This window comes from Miniopterus schreibersii, assembly GCF_964146895.1.
Source record: "Miniopterus schreibersii genome assembly, chromosome: 1".
NCBI classification, from domain to species: Eukaryota; Metazoa; Chordata; class Mammalia; order Chiroptera; family Miniopteridae; genus Miniopterus; species Miniopterus schreibersii.
This window is the reverse complement of record NC_138101.1, coordinates 137,190,006-137,207,902: the sequence shown is the minus strand read 5'-3', so window position 1 is coordinate 137,207,902 and position 17,897 is coordinate 137,190,006. Positions and strand designations below refer to the sequence as shown.

Here is a 17,897-nt window from a genome sequence, read left to right as displayed (position 1 = left end):
TTATTTCTGGGCTCTCAATTCTGTTTCATTGGTCTGTCTGTTTTTCTGCCAGTACTTTGCTGTTTTGATTGTAGTTGCTTTGTAGTATAATTTGAAGTCAGTATGATAGCTCCAGTTTTGTTCTAAAAAAAAGGATTTTTTAACCTTGATCAGCTGCTGATGTGTCTTATCACTGAATGAAGTAGCTGAAGCACGCAGCTCTCCCTGAGCCGGGACGGCCACAGTACTGGTTCTTCCTGTTTTCCTTCCAGCTACACTGAAGGAACTCATCTCCCAGACGATGATCCGCTGGGCCCAGGAGGACCAGATCCAGGACGCAGACCTAATCCGGATGATGTTCAGCCTCCTCCGGAGGCAATACGACAGCATCGGGGAGCTGCTGCAGGCCCTGCGGAAGACCTACACCATCAGCCAGGCCTCCGTGAGCGACACCATTAACCTGCTGGCTGCCCTGGGCCAGATTCGCTGCCTCCTCAGTGTCAGGATGGGCAAGGAAGAGGAGCTGCTCATGATCAATGGGCTGGGGTAGGTCATCCACGGTGAAGTGCAAGTCTGCTAGAAGGGCGTCAGGTGGGAACACTGGGTTACCTTGCTCTATGGATGTTCCAGAATCAAATCATCCACAATCTCTGCGTGCCCCTTCCTGTAGGTACCCTTTGTGGGATGACATCCTTGCCACATCAGTCACCTTTGATAACCTGAGAGACCAGACTACCTGCTAATCAGAGTGAAGGGACATTGACAGAAGAAGTAGGGAGGAGTCTTGGAGAAAAACAGTTACTTAGCTTGAATGTGATGAAAATAGCCTCAGGGAAGCAATGAAAAAATTTAGAGGAAAGGACAGTGTGTTCAACCCAACAAGAGAGACACTTTTTGAGCATGCCTGCTTTTGACTAGAAAACTCCTGGGACTTGCTCTGAAAAATTACTACCTGCACACTTCCTTTTCTCAGGACTCTCCTGGAGTGTTATTTTTGTCAGTTCTGAAACACCTTTTCCCATAACGATAGCTGGGGTTTCTTCCTTAGAAACTATGTTGTCAAAAAGCATGTTAGACATCAGAAAGGTTTCCTTTACTTGGGTAACACAGCACTTCCATTTTGCAGATGAGAAAACCAAGGCCCAAAACAGTTCACTGACCAGCCCCCAGTGTCACTTGATTAAAATCAAGAACTAGAACTGCAGCCTTCCTGCTGCTGACTGTTCCACTCCACCACCCTTGAGCCCACAACCTAAGGGAGCCTCTATCACCAGGGCCTGCAACAGGGACTTTGACGATACCAGGTGGGGTGGGGTGGGGTATTGAATACATGCACTCTTAAACTCATTTCCAAAGAATTTTACAGTAGAAATGAAGAGACTTTATGGAAAGAGGAAACAGCTACCAAATTAGCATCTCCCACAGGCCTTGCAGTAGACACAGCAGCAATAAAAGCTGGTGGTGTCTCCTCTCAGCAGCTGCATCACAGGGGTGGGGGGTAACCCCCTGCCAGGCATCACACAGCCAGGTCGCAGGCTGCTCCTGTAGTCAGATTTGCCTGTGGCTTTATTTTGTGAATTTATATTGAATGACTTAAAAACATAATTCCTTTCACATCTTGTTGATAATTCCGTTGGGTTTTGAGGACCGCTGTCCTCATTGTTACCTAATATACAATTATTCTAAGAAAAGGGTACAGCCCTGTCATTAACAAAACTGAAGTACATAGAGACATAGGTGTAAGGATAAGAGTAGAGAAAAACAGAAGACCCTGTGTACCTGCAAGAATTCAGTGATTTGGGCTGCCTTGAAGCTATTACATGTTCAAAGACCAAGGAGCAACTGCTTAATATGTCATTAGAAGGAAATGTTTCAAAGAGAAAGCAAGCACTTAGCAGAAATAAAAGAGCACAGAATATTCCTGTCTGCTAAAAACGCACCCCACACCTTTCCAACTGACCTAGTACTTCCTTGCTGTCTTTTCAGCCTCACACTTGCTGTTTCACCCTTGGTGGGTGTGTGCGCATTTGTGTGTGCTCATCGCTGAATTTCTGTAGCACTGACACAAACATGAGCTGATGTCTCTCTCTGCTCCTTACCCTAGAGACATAATGAACAACAAGGTGTTTTACCAGCACCCCAACCTCATGCGGGTCCTCGGCATGCACGAGACGGTGATGGAGGTGATGGTGAACGTGCTGGGTGCAGAGAAATCTCAGGTAATGCCAGAGCTTGACCCCTGGGTGGGAACACAGGAGGTGACGTGCCTGCAGCCACGTGGCTGGTGTCCACTGCTTGTTACTCTTCCCAGGGTGAAGGAGGGACATGCACAGAGCCAGGAAGGTACCCACAGGTGGGACGATGCTGCTGAGTGGCATCCAGCCAGAGGAAGAGCTTCAGTGCTGGAAGCTCAGGGCCTTTTCTCGCTCCCTCTGCTGGGCTCTCAGCTGCTGTGTTTACTGTACTCTGCAGCCCTGCTCCTTCCCAGCTGGAATCCTCTTGGCTCCACTCAGGAGCCCGGTGTGTCCTGTGCTGTGTCAGCAGAAGGCTGTTTTAATGGAAGACAAGATCTTAATAGCGATCCTGGCAGTGTCCCCCAGGAGTGTGCAGGTTTTCTCTGTGAGCCAGTCTCCTGAGGCTGTCCGGGCCGGCGCCCCATAAGGTGCCTGCTGTCGGGGTAGCTCCTGCTGGCAAGGGGAAAGGAGGAAACAGGGCCCAACTTGTCTGGGGTCTGCCTCAGAGCCAGATAGCTTCTGAAGGCAGTAGGTGGCGTATGTGTTCATATGTTGGCAATTTTAGAGGGCCAGGGTCCTAGGAAAGCGGTCCCATCAGTATTGAGAGATGACACGTGAAGGAAGGACAGACGCCAAGCTCACTTTCCTCCTCACTTGCTTCTGTCTGATCTCTTGGGAAAGTGGACTCTCTCCAGGAGGTCCCTGGGTAAATGTCCGATGCCTGAGCAAGCAGGTAGACTGCAGGTTTCAGAACCTTTCTTCAAGCACCCTCTGTGATTCTAACGGGGGAAATCAAGGGCTTCCTAGGATCCCGAGCGTGGTTCACTCTGACACCATTTACTGTGAGCATTATTGGATCAAAAATGAGACATGGCCAGGCCCTGGAGATGCTAATTACTCTGATCAGCAGAGAAGCCAAACACAGTCAACAGTAATAGAAGATGGCATCTCGGTGCTAAATTGTGTGAATCAGGCTGCAAGGGCCATAGGAGCCCATAGGGGAGGAGCGCAGAGGTAATTGGGGGAGGCTCCCAGGCTGAGAAGTGATGCTCTCAAGGTTCCCACAACTGGGAGGTCAGCCTTTACCCATAGCACCCAGGTTCGATCTAGGGCTGGGCCCCATTTGTCTATGATCACCCATCTCCCTTCTGCAGTTTCCCGTCGGAGCCTGTCCACCCCCTTCCTGGTTAGAAACAACAGCCTGGTGTGGGGCCGTGCAGTTTCCCCTGACATCTGAGGGTGACTGGGATTCTTGTTTGACGTCTGTTTCCTTTGAAAGAAAGATGTTTCAGAAACTGTAACTAGCTGTCAGTATTTTTGGAAGCGTACTCCTTAGATGCGTACTCTCTGTCTCTCCTACGAATAAGTCTCGGAACAAATGGGAAGTAAGGAGAAGATTTATTTTTCCACACTGTTCACAGCTTGCCAGACTTCAACCTAAGACACTTTGAAGTCCGACTTTCCAGAAAGACCTCATGACAGGCTCTTTGCCTGACACTTCCTCCTTCTCCCTGCAGATCGCTTTTCCAAAGATGGTTGCCAGCTGTTGCCGCTTCCTTTGCTATTTCTGTCGAATCAGTCGGCAGAATCAGAAGGCCATGTTTGAGCATCTGAGTTACCTGCTAGAGAACAGCAGTGTTGGCCTAGGTAAGTCCTGTCGTAATTTCCACACTGGGGCTCAGAGGCGACACTCCCCCTGCAGACCACTTACTCAGGAGGGAAAGGGAAAGAAGCCACACTCATTCTGTGGGGGTTTTTTTAATACAAAAAGAACCCCTGCCTGGTCTAAAGACAGGTGAAATAATGATTCCATGACTCTGCTCTCCAACCTGGTGACAGATTTGCATGGGCATAGTCATACTGTTTTACCTCCTCTCGCTTGGGACCAGGTTTATAAAATGCTGCCTGAAATTGCAGACATAGTCTGGGGACCAGCTCCTCCCGGCCCACTCAGCTAACGAGACCAAGGTCACAGATGCAGTCCCTTCTCGGCAGGCTGGCTGCAGCCTGCGTGCCTGTCCCACTGGCCAACCAGGCAGTGCTTTCTGGAGCCTCAAGGTGGCCTGGCCAAGGGCAAGGTGGATAAACAGTGTGAATCCATCTCACACTAGAAAAGCAACACGACTCACGTGCGTGCGCCTTACTCACTGTTCTGACGTAAACCACATGCATGTGTGGAAGACGCAGATATCCACATCCGTGCACGTGAAACCTGAACTCTCAGGCTTCCTGTTTATCAAACGCAGCCGCAGGCTACCAGTCTTTTTGTAAAATGCCACCTAAGGACCGGACAAAGGGAAGCCAGAGACAACGTTGGTGACCCGATAACTATGTGAACTAATGCCGTTCGAAGCTATTTTTAAATCCTAGGTGGTGGCCCCGGAAATGGCCAAGTCATCTGAGCTTAGCTGTTAGAGGGGCATCTGAGTCTTTGGGGTGATCATCAAACAGGAGGCCCCAGGAAGTTTCATGTTAGAAAAGCACTTGAAAATCTGTGTTCCCTCCTGGACCCGTGAACTGATTTTCTAACTTAATCCATATTCACAGTCAATAATGAGTGGGGGGGGGGGGGGCAGGAAATAGCACTTTTCTTAAACTGGCCGGCAGTCCCCTCAGAGAGCAGCAGCCTGGACCAGGTTTAGTGTGTTTGCTGCCCTCTCCTGGCCAGTTATGTGTACTGCAGCCTCAGCTCCGCGAGGGGTGGCCTGTTGGTCCCTTCTAGCTCCTTCTTTCCTCCTTTCTCAGCCTCCCCATCGATGAGGGGATCCACTCCGCTAGATGTGGCGGCTTCCTCCGTGATGGACAACAACGAGTTAGCACTGGGCCTAGAGGAACCAGACCTCGAGAAGGTAACTGGCTGTGGGGAGGCAATGTGCTCCCTCCTCCCTGCCTATAGTGAGCCAAGCCAAGCAAGAGCAGACCAGAGGCTCAGGGGGCCTCCTTCTGAACCTCCTTCCCACGTGATGAAAGTGGTAGAATGTGAGCGACTGGTAGCCACATGATCGTTAGGAGCAGAGCGCCTCCTATGGGCAGTGATAGCCATGTTTGTAGACATGAGTATGTGGACATTTGTATACGTGGAGGCCCAGCCTCACTCGTCCACAGGGACCACTCCCAGACACCTGTGGTTCCTGATCAAGTTCTGGGTCATCAAGTTTATACTCACATACTAGAGAGACATGACAGAAAACCGTATAATCAGCATAAAGGATACAAATGCCCATACGTAGCCGGTCCACGCACAAAGAAGACAAAACTGAGCTGCCCACACTGGGACCATAAAACCGTGCCCCTGCAGGTGGTGGTGACTGGGGATGACTCACCCAACCGCTCCCCGTCCCACTTTGGGACTGTTTCCTTGACTGGATGGCTGACAAGAGTAACAGTGCACTCTGAGTGTGAAGAGCAGTCTAGTGAGGGGGCAGGGACGAGTCAGAGGTCATCCCCTGTGGCGTGGGTTGGGGAGCACATGGCAGAGGAGCACCTTGTGCAACAAGGGGATCAGCAAGGGGATCAGGACACGGATTCAGAAAGTGACGAGCTAGGGGGTGAGTAGAAGCTAATCAGCTACGTCGTTGGGAAGAGCATGCCCGGGACATCCGAGGTTCAGAGAGGCAAGCGTGGTGTGCCTGAGCGCCGAGAGCTGCGCAGGGCAGGAGCACAGAATGCTCGGGGTTGAGAGGTGAGGAGGGTGAGTGAGGACTTGGTTGTTACGCTGCCATCACTGGTAATAACAGAAGGCGTGCCCTGCAGGATCACTGTGTGCCAGACCCCACTCCGAATCACCTCACGTGACCCTCGGATCATGCCTTTTTATTATTGGCCCCAGTTACGGGAGAGAAAACTGAGGCATGGAGAGATTAGAAAACATCTTCAATGTCACGGGGTTTGTCAGTGTCAGAACCAGGATTCAAAAGTATCTGGCCCCAGAGGCCATGCTCTTGTTAAATGATAGGACCTCACTGTGAGCCAAGAGGGATGGAAACTATTGGAGTTCTTTAAGCAGAGGAGCAACACCACACAGTTTGCATTTTAGAAAAAACAGCCTGGTTTCAAAAAGAATAAATTATTAGAACAGAAATAAGACCCTGCCCCCCATATACACGCACTCGAATGCTGTGCTGTCAGCAGCACATTGTGTGATAGCTGCTCCACAGTCCACGCATACTCATGGCCTCTGCAGCTAGCATCTAGCGGGACAGACTTCAATCAAACCCTAGTATTTATACATTTCAACAATAACCAATAACACAGTGTTTTAGGTGGTGAGGTGACAACTGACGCTCACATAGAAAACAGCTAATGGTTCTCTTACCACCAGACAGTGCCGCAAGGTTTAGTGCTCAGTACCCCACCCTCAGCCACACTCATCTTTTCCAATGATACTGCTGGACAAAGACCCCGAGCGTCCCTTGGAAGATGCAGGATATGATAAGTGGAGGCCAGGAGGCTGGGAGAGGGGAAAAGCAGGGACTTGGGAAATCTCTAAAGGGGATGATGGGGTTTTCTGCCCGTTTCAAGTGCCTCCAGCAGCTTAGCACAGTGCACAGACTTTGTTTAGAGGGGTGTCAGGAAACTTCCCAAGTTTGGTTCCTGGGAGAGAGGGAGAAAGGACCAATGAATGCTGCAGTTCCTTCCTTCTCTTGATCACAGCAGAAATTAGGTCCCTTAAGATTAGACAACAACAGCACACACACACACACACACTTACTTTATGAAATGCCCTGTGCCTGGAATCCTGAAAACTCTGCCTAATTCCTGCCTTTATTGACGGTTTTTCCTGACATTTTAAAGGCCAAATCAAATCTAAGGTCCAAGAAGAACAGTATCCTTCCTGGTTTAAGAGGGATGATAGTTTCTTACCGAGTTCTGACTTAGATTCATTATTCTGGCAAAATGACTTCAAGTATTTGACATCAGCAAATACATTATTCACTTGACAAAAAATTTATTGAGCACCTGGTATGTTCCAGCCCCTGGGGATTTTTTCCTTTTGTTATTAAATTTGTTGGGGTGACATTGGTTAAAGATCCTGGGGATTAAATAATGAAAAAGACACCATTCCTGACTGTGAGGGTTTCGCAGCACAGTGGAGCCTCCCCTTCTCCCTGTATCCAGAAAATATCAGAGGCTAAATTAGAGTAACAACTGCATTTCAAGAAAATGTCTATTTGCCAGGCTTTTGTCCGATACCATCTAAAAGTAGGCATATGCTAATATTCTACATCATCACAGAGCTGAGATCTTATGATAAGTGTCTGGTAACCTGGAAGCAAAGACAACACTGCCAGTCCTAGTCTGTAACTGGCTGTGGCCCCTTCACTAGCCATGCCAACCTCAGCATCTTGCCTTTCACTCTGGGCAACTGCTGCTGATGCAGAACTTGAGTAGGGCCCCTGATTAGTCAAGGGCCCACTGAGAGTGAACCGGTGACTGGATATTTGGTCTTAAAATACCATGGCCAAGTGTACATGGCCAGCCTAGATCCATTGCTGTCTCCCCAGATGCACGCTAGGGAGGCCTAGTTTTATTGTTTTATTTTTTACTTTTATTTTTGTTCAAAATATTACAGATGTTCCTTTTTCTCCCCAATGACCCATTCCACCCCATCCCACCACCCTCCCCAGTCCCTCTCCACACCATTGTCCGTGTCCTTGGGTTACTTGGATGGGAGGCCTACTTTTAAGTGGCACCCACCCGCCTCTCGCCAGAACTGGGAAAACCAGGAAATTGATAGCACATGGCGTATTCGTACATAAGGGTGGTCATCAGTCTTGTCAATTACTGGGAAACAAAGATGAATTGGAGGTTCCGGCTTCAAATCTACTAAATTACTTACTTTAAAAGCTTTGGGCTCTTTCTAGCTTTTAGGGAAATGAAAGCCCCACAGGTTCCAAAATTTCATAGTTCATCCTTACAGCTATCTCGTAAAAACCTTGGGCACTTACTTTTGTGCTGTTCTTTGCAGGTGGTGACTTACTTGGCAGGCTGTGGTCTACAGAGCTGCCCCATGCTGCTGGCCAAAGGGTACCCTGACGTTGGCTGGAACCCCATTGAAGGGGAGCGTTACCTGTCCTTCCTGAGGTTTGCCGTCTTCGTGAACAGTGAGTCCCAAGTGTTCCACAGCCTTTCAGACCTAGGATGGCTCAGTACTGGGTACATACAAGGAAAAGAAGATCCTTTTGTTGCTTCCTTTCCATTCATATGATAGATTCTACATGTAGGTGGCAGCTGTTGGAAAAAGATCAGAGATAATCAGCCCAGACAAGGATCGAGAGGAGCATCTAATGGACATAGTACTAAGCTCTAGTGCCAGATGCAGCAAAGAACTCACTGTGTAGACTTGGGCTTATCAGCCCTCTCTACCTCTTCTCCTGTGAATAAAAGTGGGGGGGGGGGGCTTTTTAATATCTTCATCTTACCTATTTCACAGAGTTAACTGCAGAGATGCCTCCAGATTCTTAGACTATTGGATGGATGGATGGATGGATGGATGGATGGATGGATGGATGGATGGATGGTAAATGAATTAATAAATCAAGAATAACTAAATAGCTATAAAAGATAACTAAATTCCTTGGAGAAACAAATTGTTCTAGCAACCTTTACTATTCTTCTACTTAATGCAAGCCACCTCCCACTTATAATTAATTCCAACTCTACAAAAATTTTGCAGTTGCCCTAGTATAATATGCTGAATATTGCATAAAATAAGTGGACTTCTTTCTTGAAAATGTACCTTGTCTCCCAAGATTTTGTTATAATACTAATTCAGTTGTATCTACATTGTACTTATGATCATTCTTCCTTCTCTCAGGCTGCCCTTAAAGGTTAACAAATCCAGCTGGGCTGGTTAAGTGATTACAAAAAGGAATCGCACATAATACGCAATCTGACAGTTGTGCTAAGTATGAGAATTTACCTCAAAATACACTGACATGACATGACCATTATATTCCCATGTGCTTTTCTCGTCTGTCTTCACCCCCATCCCATGTGCTTACCTTCTTACACTGTAACATACTCTAAATATTTGAATGATTTCTGTTTTCCTGGTTTTTCCCTTTTCCTGCTTGGGTTACAGACTTTGAGATATTTGTGTTTTGTTCCCCTGGACCTCAGCCAGCCGGGTTCTTAATCACCTGTCTTTTGCTTCTCTGTGTGCTTCCCTGCCCCTACCTGTTGTTCATCACCAGCATTGCTAAACTCCATTTTCTTTGAGACCAGTTTCAGGGTGGCCTCTAATAGCCTGTTCTACTTCCTCTCCAAGTGATCACATGCCCAAAATTAATGCGGAGTTACTGTGGTAATAAAGAGAATTTTTTAAAGTGGGTTATGAGGATTCATAAAGCTCACCAAATTATGTAAATAGGACCGATTTATTCACGTTGGCCACCTTTGCAGTCAAGACCAAGAGCTTTATTGACTCATTTAGTGGGACTGTGCATGCGGTAAGGAAGTAAAGGAATCCATTGGCTATGCTCCTATCTAGAGTGCTTCTCATGGTTACATATGACCACATTGAACTAAACTCTAGGCCAAAATGTTTAGTCTGTCCCCGGTTGTTTTATTCCCTTTTTATATAGTCTCTATAGTACCATTTCATAATGCAGCTCCTCTAGCAAGTTGACCAATCAGTAGGAAGATATGTGCATTTTTATTTCATATTTATTGTGTCTCTGTAATATAAAAACACATTTGGTTTGGGCAAAGAATGTTAGCTTCTGCTTTAAAAGAATTCACAGTCTAGGAAGGAGAGTACACATGGGCAGAGGTCATTACAATAAGTGGAGTAAGGCAGAGAGACCGAGTACTGGCAGGCTTCATGAGGGGTAACTCACATCCTGTTGAGAAGATCAGGGAAGGCCTCATGGAGGAGGTGATGTTAGAGATGAGCTTTAAAGGTTCAAAGTTCCAGACACAGAGATACAGGAGAGGTGATCCAGTTGGGGAAGAGCATGAACAGTGGCCAGAAGGCTAAAGCATACTGTGTTCAGGAAACAGTGATCTATTGATCTAGGCAGGGGTGGGGAACCTTTTTCCTGCCAATGGCCATTTGGAGATTTATAACATCATTTCTGGCCATATAGAATTATCAACTTAAAAATTAGCTATGAAAAATGCTCCTAGATTTATTGAATTTCAAATCCTGCCTGTGGTTGCCTTGTCAAGGACAGACCAAATGATTTCGGCCCACGGGCCAGACATTCCCCACCCGTGATCTAGAGGATAGGTAGATAAATGGATCTCTAGTAAAAGATGAGGTTTATAATGTAGGTTGGCAGCTCTACTGGGAAAACCTAAATGCCAACTTGGACTGTTTAGTCTTGATTCAGTGTGCAGAGAACTGGGAGATCTTTTTAACAAAAGAGAGACTGATGGGAACCACTGGGAACTTCTGTGACCAGGTTAGGATAACAAGTTTCTGAATTATAATGGTGGTGGTAGGAACAGAATGCAGAAGATTCATTTGAAAGAAATTACAGAGACAGAATTTATAGAACTGGGTGATAGTGATGATTATGGTGGCTAGGCCTGGGTCTGTTGAGAGAAAGAAACTGAAGTCAGATTGAAGCTTAGCAATTTAAGGGTAGAAAGAAAGAAATAAGAGTGTGAGAGGAAGAAAATGGATTGAGCTGGACAATGAGCTTGGTTTGGCTGAGGCCATGTTGATTTTGCAGTATGTGACCCCCAAATTGAGATTCCCTAATTGAGATTATATGATAGAGATCAATCGATCAACAGTTTGGGACTAAGTAGATATGAAGGTCATCTGTAGTTGAAATAGTGGAAATAGCCTGGCTGGGCGTGGCTCAGCTGTTGAGCATCGACCTAGGGTCCAGGAGATCGTGGTTCGATTCTCGGTCGGGGCACATGCCCGGGTTGCGGGCTCAATCGTCAATCGGGGGCGTGCAGGAGGCAGCCGATCAATGACTCTCTCATCATTGATGTTTCTGTCTCTCTCTCTCCCCTTCTCCCTTCCTCTCTCTGAAATCAGTAAAGACATATTTTTAAAAATTAAAAAATAAAAATAAAATAAAGAAATAGCAGAAATAGACTGTCACAGGGAAGAGCATGAAAAAGAGAGAGGTGGGGAGTATGAGCAAGAAAATGTTAGAATCTTGAACACGTAAAGAATGAGAATGAGTGACCCAAACACAGCAGAGTGATGTGGAAGAGCTTGGGCTGGAGAACAGAGTATCTTGGGTTCAAATATAGCCCTACTGCTTACCAGTTTTGTGAATTTAGGCAAGTTACTAAAAATTCCCTAGCCCCAGTTCTTTATATACTATATAAAATAGAGATAATAGTAGTATATCTCACTGAGTTGCTGTGAGGCTTACATGAAATAATAAACTTAGATTAGCACAGGGCCAGAAACACAGCCGCAGTCGTGTTAGTTGTCAGTGTTGTTCGTAGTTCTTACAAGAGCATTAGGGCATTTGAAATGGGAAGACTCTAATAAATAGATCCCTCCACATCTCAAAGCCTTTTATAAATCTTTATGTCTAAGAGGTGATTGAAAAGGACTTCCTGGCCACTTTTGTCACCTCCGCTCAGCAGTGAAAGATAAGGGTGTTGTGGATCATTATGGGAGAGTATGGGGATAGTCGTGGTGGTTGGTGATGGTGGGAGCGGGGTAGTGGATGGAGACGATGGGGAATGATGGGCGGTGATAGATGGTGATGGTGGACAATGGGGAATGATAATGGTGAGTGGTGGTTGGTGATGATATTGTTGGTGGGACATGATGGTTGAGTAGTGGTCATAGCACGTTTTGGGGGTGATTGAGTTGGGTGGGGGTTAGTGATGTTGCGGTGATGATAATAAGCGATGGGGAGGGTGGTCATAGCGGATGATGGTGGGATATGGTGGTTGAGTGGTAGATGCCATCTGGGTTGTTGAGGTGCCCGTGGTAGGTGGTAGTGAGTGATGATGGAGTTGGTGATAGTGGGCTATGAGGATGGTGGTAGTGATGGTAACAGCTTACACTTACCGAGCCTTAACCACATGCCAGGCACTGTTCAAAGTACTTTTAAGTGTATTAACCTACATAATACAAAATCCATTGAAATAGGTACACTTATCTTCCTTAGTTTATAGAGAAAGTACCTTGCTCAGAGTCACACAGCTCACAGGATCTGACCTGGGGAAGTCTGGCTCCAGGGGGCCAAGCATTAGTCAAATCATTATGCAGCATGGTCTTGGCAGCGCCGTCTCCCTGATGAATGAGGAGAAACGGCATTTTTTTCCTTTGAGCTTGTCACAAAACTGTGGCATTATTAAATTACTGTTCGGTTCTAATGCTTTTTAAAAAACACATTTTTTAAAGCCAAATCAAAAGCTCTTGCTCTGTCAAAGTAACAGAATTGGAAATTTATTTCTAACATTATTTTTCTGGTCCTTCTCGATGTTTGTATTAATCTTCTTAAACAAGATTTGTCTTTAAAAGAACTTGAAGTATATAATTTTCTCTACTTTATTTTTATTAGCTTGCTGTAAGCCTTGGGGTGTGTTTAACTCAGAGTAATGAAGTTCAGAAGCTTCTGTTTACTCGGCAGTTGCAAATTCTATAATCAGTCTAGACACAGATATGTCTGGGAGTCTGATTAATCCCTTTCTAAAGTAGATTCCAAGAAGTAAAAGATTTCTTACCAATCCACAAGAAGAAGGGAAAGATTCTTCTGTGCTTCCTTTGAGTCTTTGGAGTGTTCCCATGATATCATCTTCCCCAGGCAACGAACTTGGTTGTTAAAAACTCAGTCTCTCCCAGCTTTGCGGAATCTCTCTAGGCAGATGTATTATCAGTGGCTACAAGTTGCGCATCCATCACATGACGTGTGAAGACTACCTGAGGATCTGTGAGAAGTGACAAGAGACATGCTCTAGAAGTTCGACCCTGGTTCCAGTTACAAGCTGAAGCAGGAAACAGAGCAAACCTAAGTTGAATTATCAGAGATGTATACGGAATAATGACTAAAAATTCTGTTATCAACCACACCTATCCACGTAGTGACGCGCATGTGACTTCAGCAGGCCAGCAACGATGGTTCTTGTTGGAACCCGGTAGAGTGAATCTAGGGATGCCTGGGCAAGAAGACAAGTATTGAATAACATCTTAAGGAAAGAAATGGACATAATTTAACAGAGTGTGAGGAGAGCCTACTGATGGGCCTTTGAACTGGGAGACACGAATCTTTTAGGATATGTCAACTATATCTCAATAAAGCTGGAAGATTCTTTTAGGGTCAAGAGTACAAAGTAGCACATTAACTTTGAAGGGCATAGTCTGTATAGATGCTTAAAAGAATCAGCTGAGTCATTTCTGCTCATGTATCCATGTTTTTAGCGTGAGAAAGGATACAACAGCCGTTCGTCAGTATGATTGGTACTGAAGACTGGGGATGGTTAGGATTATAATATAAGATGTTGCTCTTGTTCTCAAATTTACAGTACAGTTGGAAAGATTCGGCAAACTTTCAAAAAATTAACCAGTGGTAAAAGATTTAAATGGCAGTTTGAGACAATTATGAATAACAGTGCTGTACTCAGGAGACATGTCAGGCTAGGGTGGTCAGGGGAGAAGGCAGAATGTGAGACACACTGAGATATGGCCAGTGGGGTCGGGTACTTAACACCTACGCTGCACCTTCTCGCCGATTGTAAGGCATTTGCTGCCTCTTCCCCACCTTCTTCATTCTCCCACTGGGCCCCTTGAATCTCTGTGCCTGAGAAGGTGAAGGAAATCAGTCAGTGGGGCCAGGTAAAGGCTTATAGAGACAAAGGCAAGGAAATGTGACTCCATCTGTAAAATCTCAAAGTGAAACAGCATCGAAGCCCAGAAATAAGTAGTCAAAACAACACAAGTAAAAGAAAATAAATTAAAGAAGCCAATGGTAAACCAATGCCCAGAGCACCAAAACCAGGAAACCTGTGCCTGGGTGAAAGGATATTTGGCCTGTTCTTTTCATGCTCAGTAAATTGCTCAGTGGTTCTTCCCCACAGCTCCCTGTTGGGTCCCAGCGCCAGGGCTGGTTGAGCAGCTTGGCAGTGGGCTCCGACATCCAAAACCCATTCTCTATCAGTCGTTTTATTGATAAGAATGGTAAATGCGGTCTGACGCCTAAATACAGTTGTGCACTTCACTGAAATGGTGTAGCAGGGCAAAACTTGCTTCATCAGCTCTATTCACACAAAGTGGCAGCAGTGTTGTGAGCCTGGTGCTCATCACAAAGCGATTTTCATCAACTCGGCGAGAATGCCCATGTTTAACAGGGGCTTCTGTTCTATCAGAACATACCTCAGTTTTGATTCCAGGCTTCAATGTCACCCAAGTTTTATTTCACATATGTCATGAAAAATCCATAGGGACCCAAATTCTAGACACATAAGCATAATTGTAGCATGATTTGGGATTAAATACTGGTCTCCATAATTTTTGGGTTCCTATGCCAGTCCACTCTGCAAGATTTTCATTTAGTCCTTTGGCTTCAAAGACCACATACATGCAGATTATCCCCCAAATATACATTTTCATCCTTTCCTCTTCCCTGAGCCCCAGACTTATTTATCCTGTGGCTATTTGATATTTCCATTTGGCAGTTGAACAAGTATCTAAAATTCTGTACATTTTATGACTGAATTTATAATTATCTACCCAATCTTGTTCTCCTCATAGATTCCCCATCTCTCTTACTAGCACAACTAATTTTGCAGATATTCAAATCAAATCTTAGGTGGCATCCTTAATTCAACCTTTTCCCTTTTCCCCATATCTAGTCCATCAAGAATTCTTTTGACACAGTGTCTAAAAGATATCTGAATTCCACCGGCTTCTCTCCATTCCCATTGGCCACATCCCACTCCAAGCTATCATTGTCTTCCTCCTGGACCACTACAGAAGCATAGGAACTGGTTTCCCTGCCTCTACTCTCACCCCTGTATCAGTCAGCCTCTGCTGCACAACAAATGACTGCATAATCTCATGGACATGTAATATTAAGCATGTGGTTTTTGCTCACATATCTGCAAGTTGGCTGGGAAGCTCTGCTGCAGGTCTGTGGATCTGCTGGGGTGGCCCTGTTTCACTCGTCTCACTGCGCTGTCCAGGCTAACTGTCTCCTTCACTACTTGCCCAGTTGTTCCTGGATCAGCCACTGGCATGTAATAAAGCTCAATGAATGGTTGGACTAATGACCAAACATGCAAACAAGCCCTGATTTTCTCTGTCTGTCACAGTAATTTATAGACACATCTTCTGCTCCCTTCCCAGGCACTAAGGAGGTGATTTTATGTCTTCACCACATTAACTAATTTGCTTGTACAAGTTTCCTACTACTATAATAAAGTTGGCACTTACCAAAAAAAAAAAAAAAAATTATTGGGGCCTGGCCATCACCTCTGCCTTGTGATTCTCTAAATAAAGTGAGAGTGTCTTAGACTCATTCCTGCGGGGCCCCCAGTGCTCTCCCTTATCGCACTGGGACTTGATTGAAGATATGTTCACTTCCTTAGGACTGATTGAAATCTGAGAAATCAGGCTCTTGTAAACAGAGGCTAATAACTGGTCTGGTGACGCAATGATGCATAGTCACCCTCCGCCTTCATTCCGGTCATTTCAAGCCTCCATCTTGAGTCTCAGTGGAGTCTCCTCAATTTTTTGGAAAATGTTTTTTAAATACCTGTTATATGCCAGGTGTTAACAAGATATTTGAACATATGGAGTTAGATAATTCAGAATGAATGCCCTGTTCTTATTAAATATATAGTCTAGTAAGAAAAACCGACACAAACAAATACAAACAATTTAATTAACTATACTTGTGTTCAGTGCTTCAAGGAAGAGTTTGAGGGGACCAGATCCTCTGGGGCTGCCAAGTTTAAGCTTGTTCTGAAGGGTGAAATGGAGTTACCCAGGTCAAGGGTTTATGCCAAGGGAGTGAGAAGGAAAAGAGCATTTTAGGTAAAGGGCATTAAAACAGGGATGTAGTGAGAATATGGAGTGCAGAAAGCAATGGGCTGAAGATAAAATCATTGTATCCCTGCTAATCGTCCCTGTGGTGAGGATGATTGCTTCAGGGTAAAATGAGCAGTCATTCCATGTCCATCCAGCTTCTCAGGAATGGAGAAAGGAATGTAGTAATAGGAAGGCAGAGCTGAGAGCCTTTGAAGACAGTCACTCTGAACATTCACACTGTTGTGAAGCTCTATTCATTTTGGAACTCAAGCTGAAGCTTTGTTGTAAGCCCCTGGGCAAAATTAACCTACCTCAGATCTCTCTCTCCCTTGTAAAAATCCCTCAGGGTCAATATTCATCTTCCCTACAGTGGATCTGGTTGGCAGTCCAGCCCACCCCGGGCTGCAGGTAGCTAAGAAGAGAATGTTCTCTCTCTCTTCTAATTATGCCATTCTCTTTACCTTGTGAAACCTTTGGAAATTCTTTCCCATGGTCCCCTCTCTAATTAGCAGCAGTGGTTGCATTTTAGTTTCTCCCTCTTGTAGGCTGCCCTCTGTATCCCCCACAATTCAGTAATCAAGGAATGGCTTCCAGGGTCAGTTAGTAGAGCCAACCTAATGGCTTAGATCTGAACCTGAGATTCAGATAAAAATGAGGCTAATGTGGCAAATGAATTTTAATAGCAAACTCAGTGTAGAACTCAGAGTCTGGTTTTTCAGATTCTGCTGCACGTTGTGGTCTATGTCCCGTCAAACTCCATGATGCTGATGACCGTGGAAAGAGCTAAGGTGAATTCAGCACGCTGGCCAAGACTGGCTGACCCACCAGTGTTTCCATCTTAACAACGAAAAGAATCAGAGCACAATGTTTAAATAAGTTGGTTAGCAGGGGGGGTATCTCTCTAATTTTAACACTGAAAATTTCAGTTTTAGCTTCAGTATTCTCTTTTTTTGTTTGTTTGTTTATAAACAACAGAAATGTATGTCTTACCGTTGTAGAGTCTAGGAAGTTTAAGATCAAGCTGCCAGCAAATTTGATGTCTTCTTGCTGTGTTCTCATGTGGGAGGGCTGGCTGCATTATTTATTCTTAAAATGAAAATGACAACTGGGAGGGTAGATGTATGTGCTACTTGATAAGTTTTGGGGCCAAAAACATTTGAGAGTAGTGAACTATATGAATTTATCTATGACTAAGGATATTTGCTTTCAAATATGTTGAGTACCCTGGTGTTTTTCTTTAAGTATCCCCCCTGTGACTAGACTCTACCAGATATAGATGTTAGTTTCAACAAATAGGCAAGCATGGCCTTAGGACTGAGCATCCTCACTTTATCTGAGCTTTTCTACAAATCACACAATGTCACTCAAACTCTCCTTGGTTTCCCTCTTCATTGGTTCTTTGTACTATTATTGAGATTATTTTACCTTCTTAGCATCTCCTGAGAACTTTCCTCGCATGGATTCTGGTTTAATAAAAACAAATTATTTTTTCTATGTTATACATTAGATTAAACTTGAAGAAAAACGTCTTTACAAAAAGTTTAGCCTCTTCTTGAAGGATTGAACTATAAAGCAGTGAATGCATATTGATGAGCTGTTTAAATTCAGTTTAATGAAAATTTTTCTTAAGTTATACCATTCTGAAACTTAAAGAGGAGGTTTATATTTACAATCTTTAAATTTACCTGAAATGCAGAAGGTTGAGTGACTTAAAAAAAAAAAAAAAA

The 17,897-nt window shown here is 44.9% G+C and overlaps 1 protein-coding gene across 1 annotated transcript in view; it reads left to right on the top strand.

Moving 5' to 3' along the window:
* Window positions 1–17,897, top strand: part of RYR3 (ryanodine receptor 3) — a 472,179-nt gene that overhangs the window by 336,118 nt on the left and 118,164 nt on the right. Inside the window, exons 39-43 of the mRNA XM_081119125.1 lie at window positions 252–525; window positions 2,084–2,198; window positions 3,731–3,860; window positions 4,959–5,062; window positions 8,182–8,317. Coding sequence (XP_080975251.1) covers window positions 252–525; window positions 2,084–2,198; window positions 3,731–3,860; window positions 4,959–5,062; window positions 8,182–8,317 — 759 coding nt within the window. The remainder of the gene's footprint in view (window positions 1–251; window positions 526–2,083; window positions 2,199–3,730; window positions 3,861–4,958; window positions 5,063–8,181; window positions 8,318–17,897) is intronic.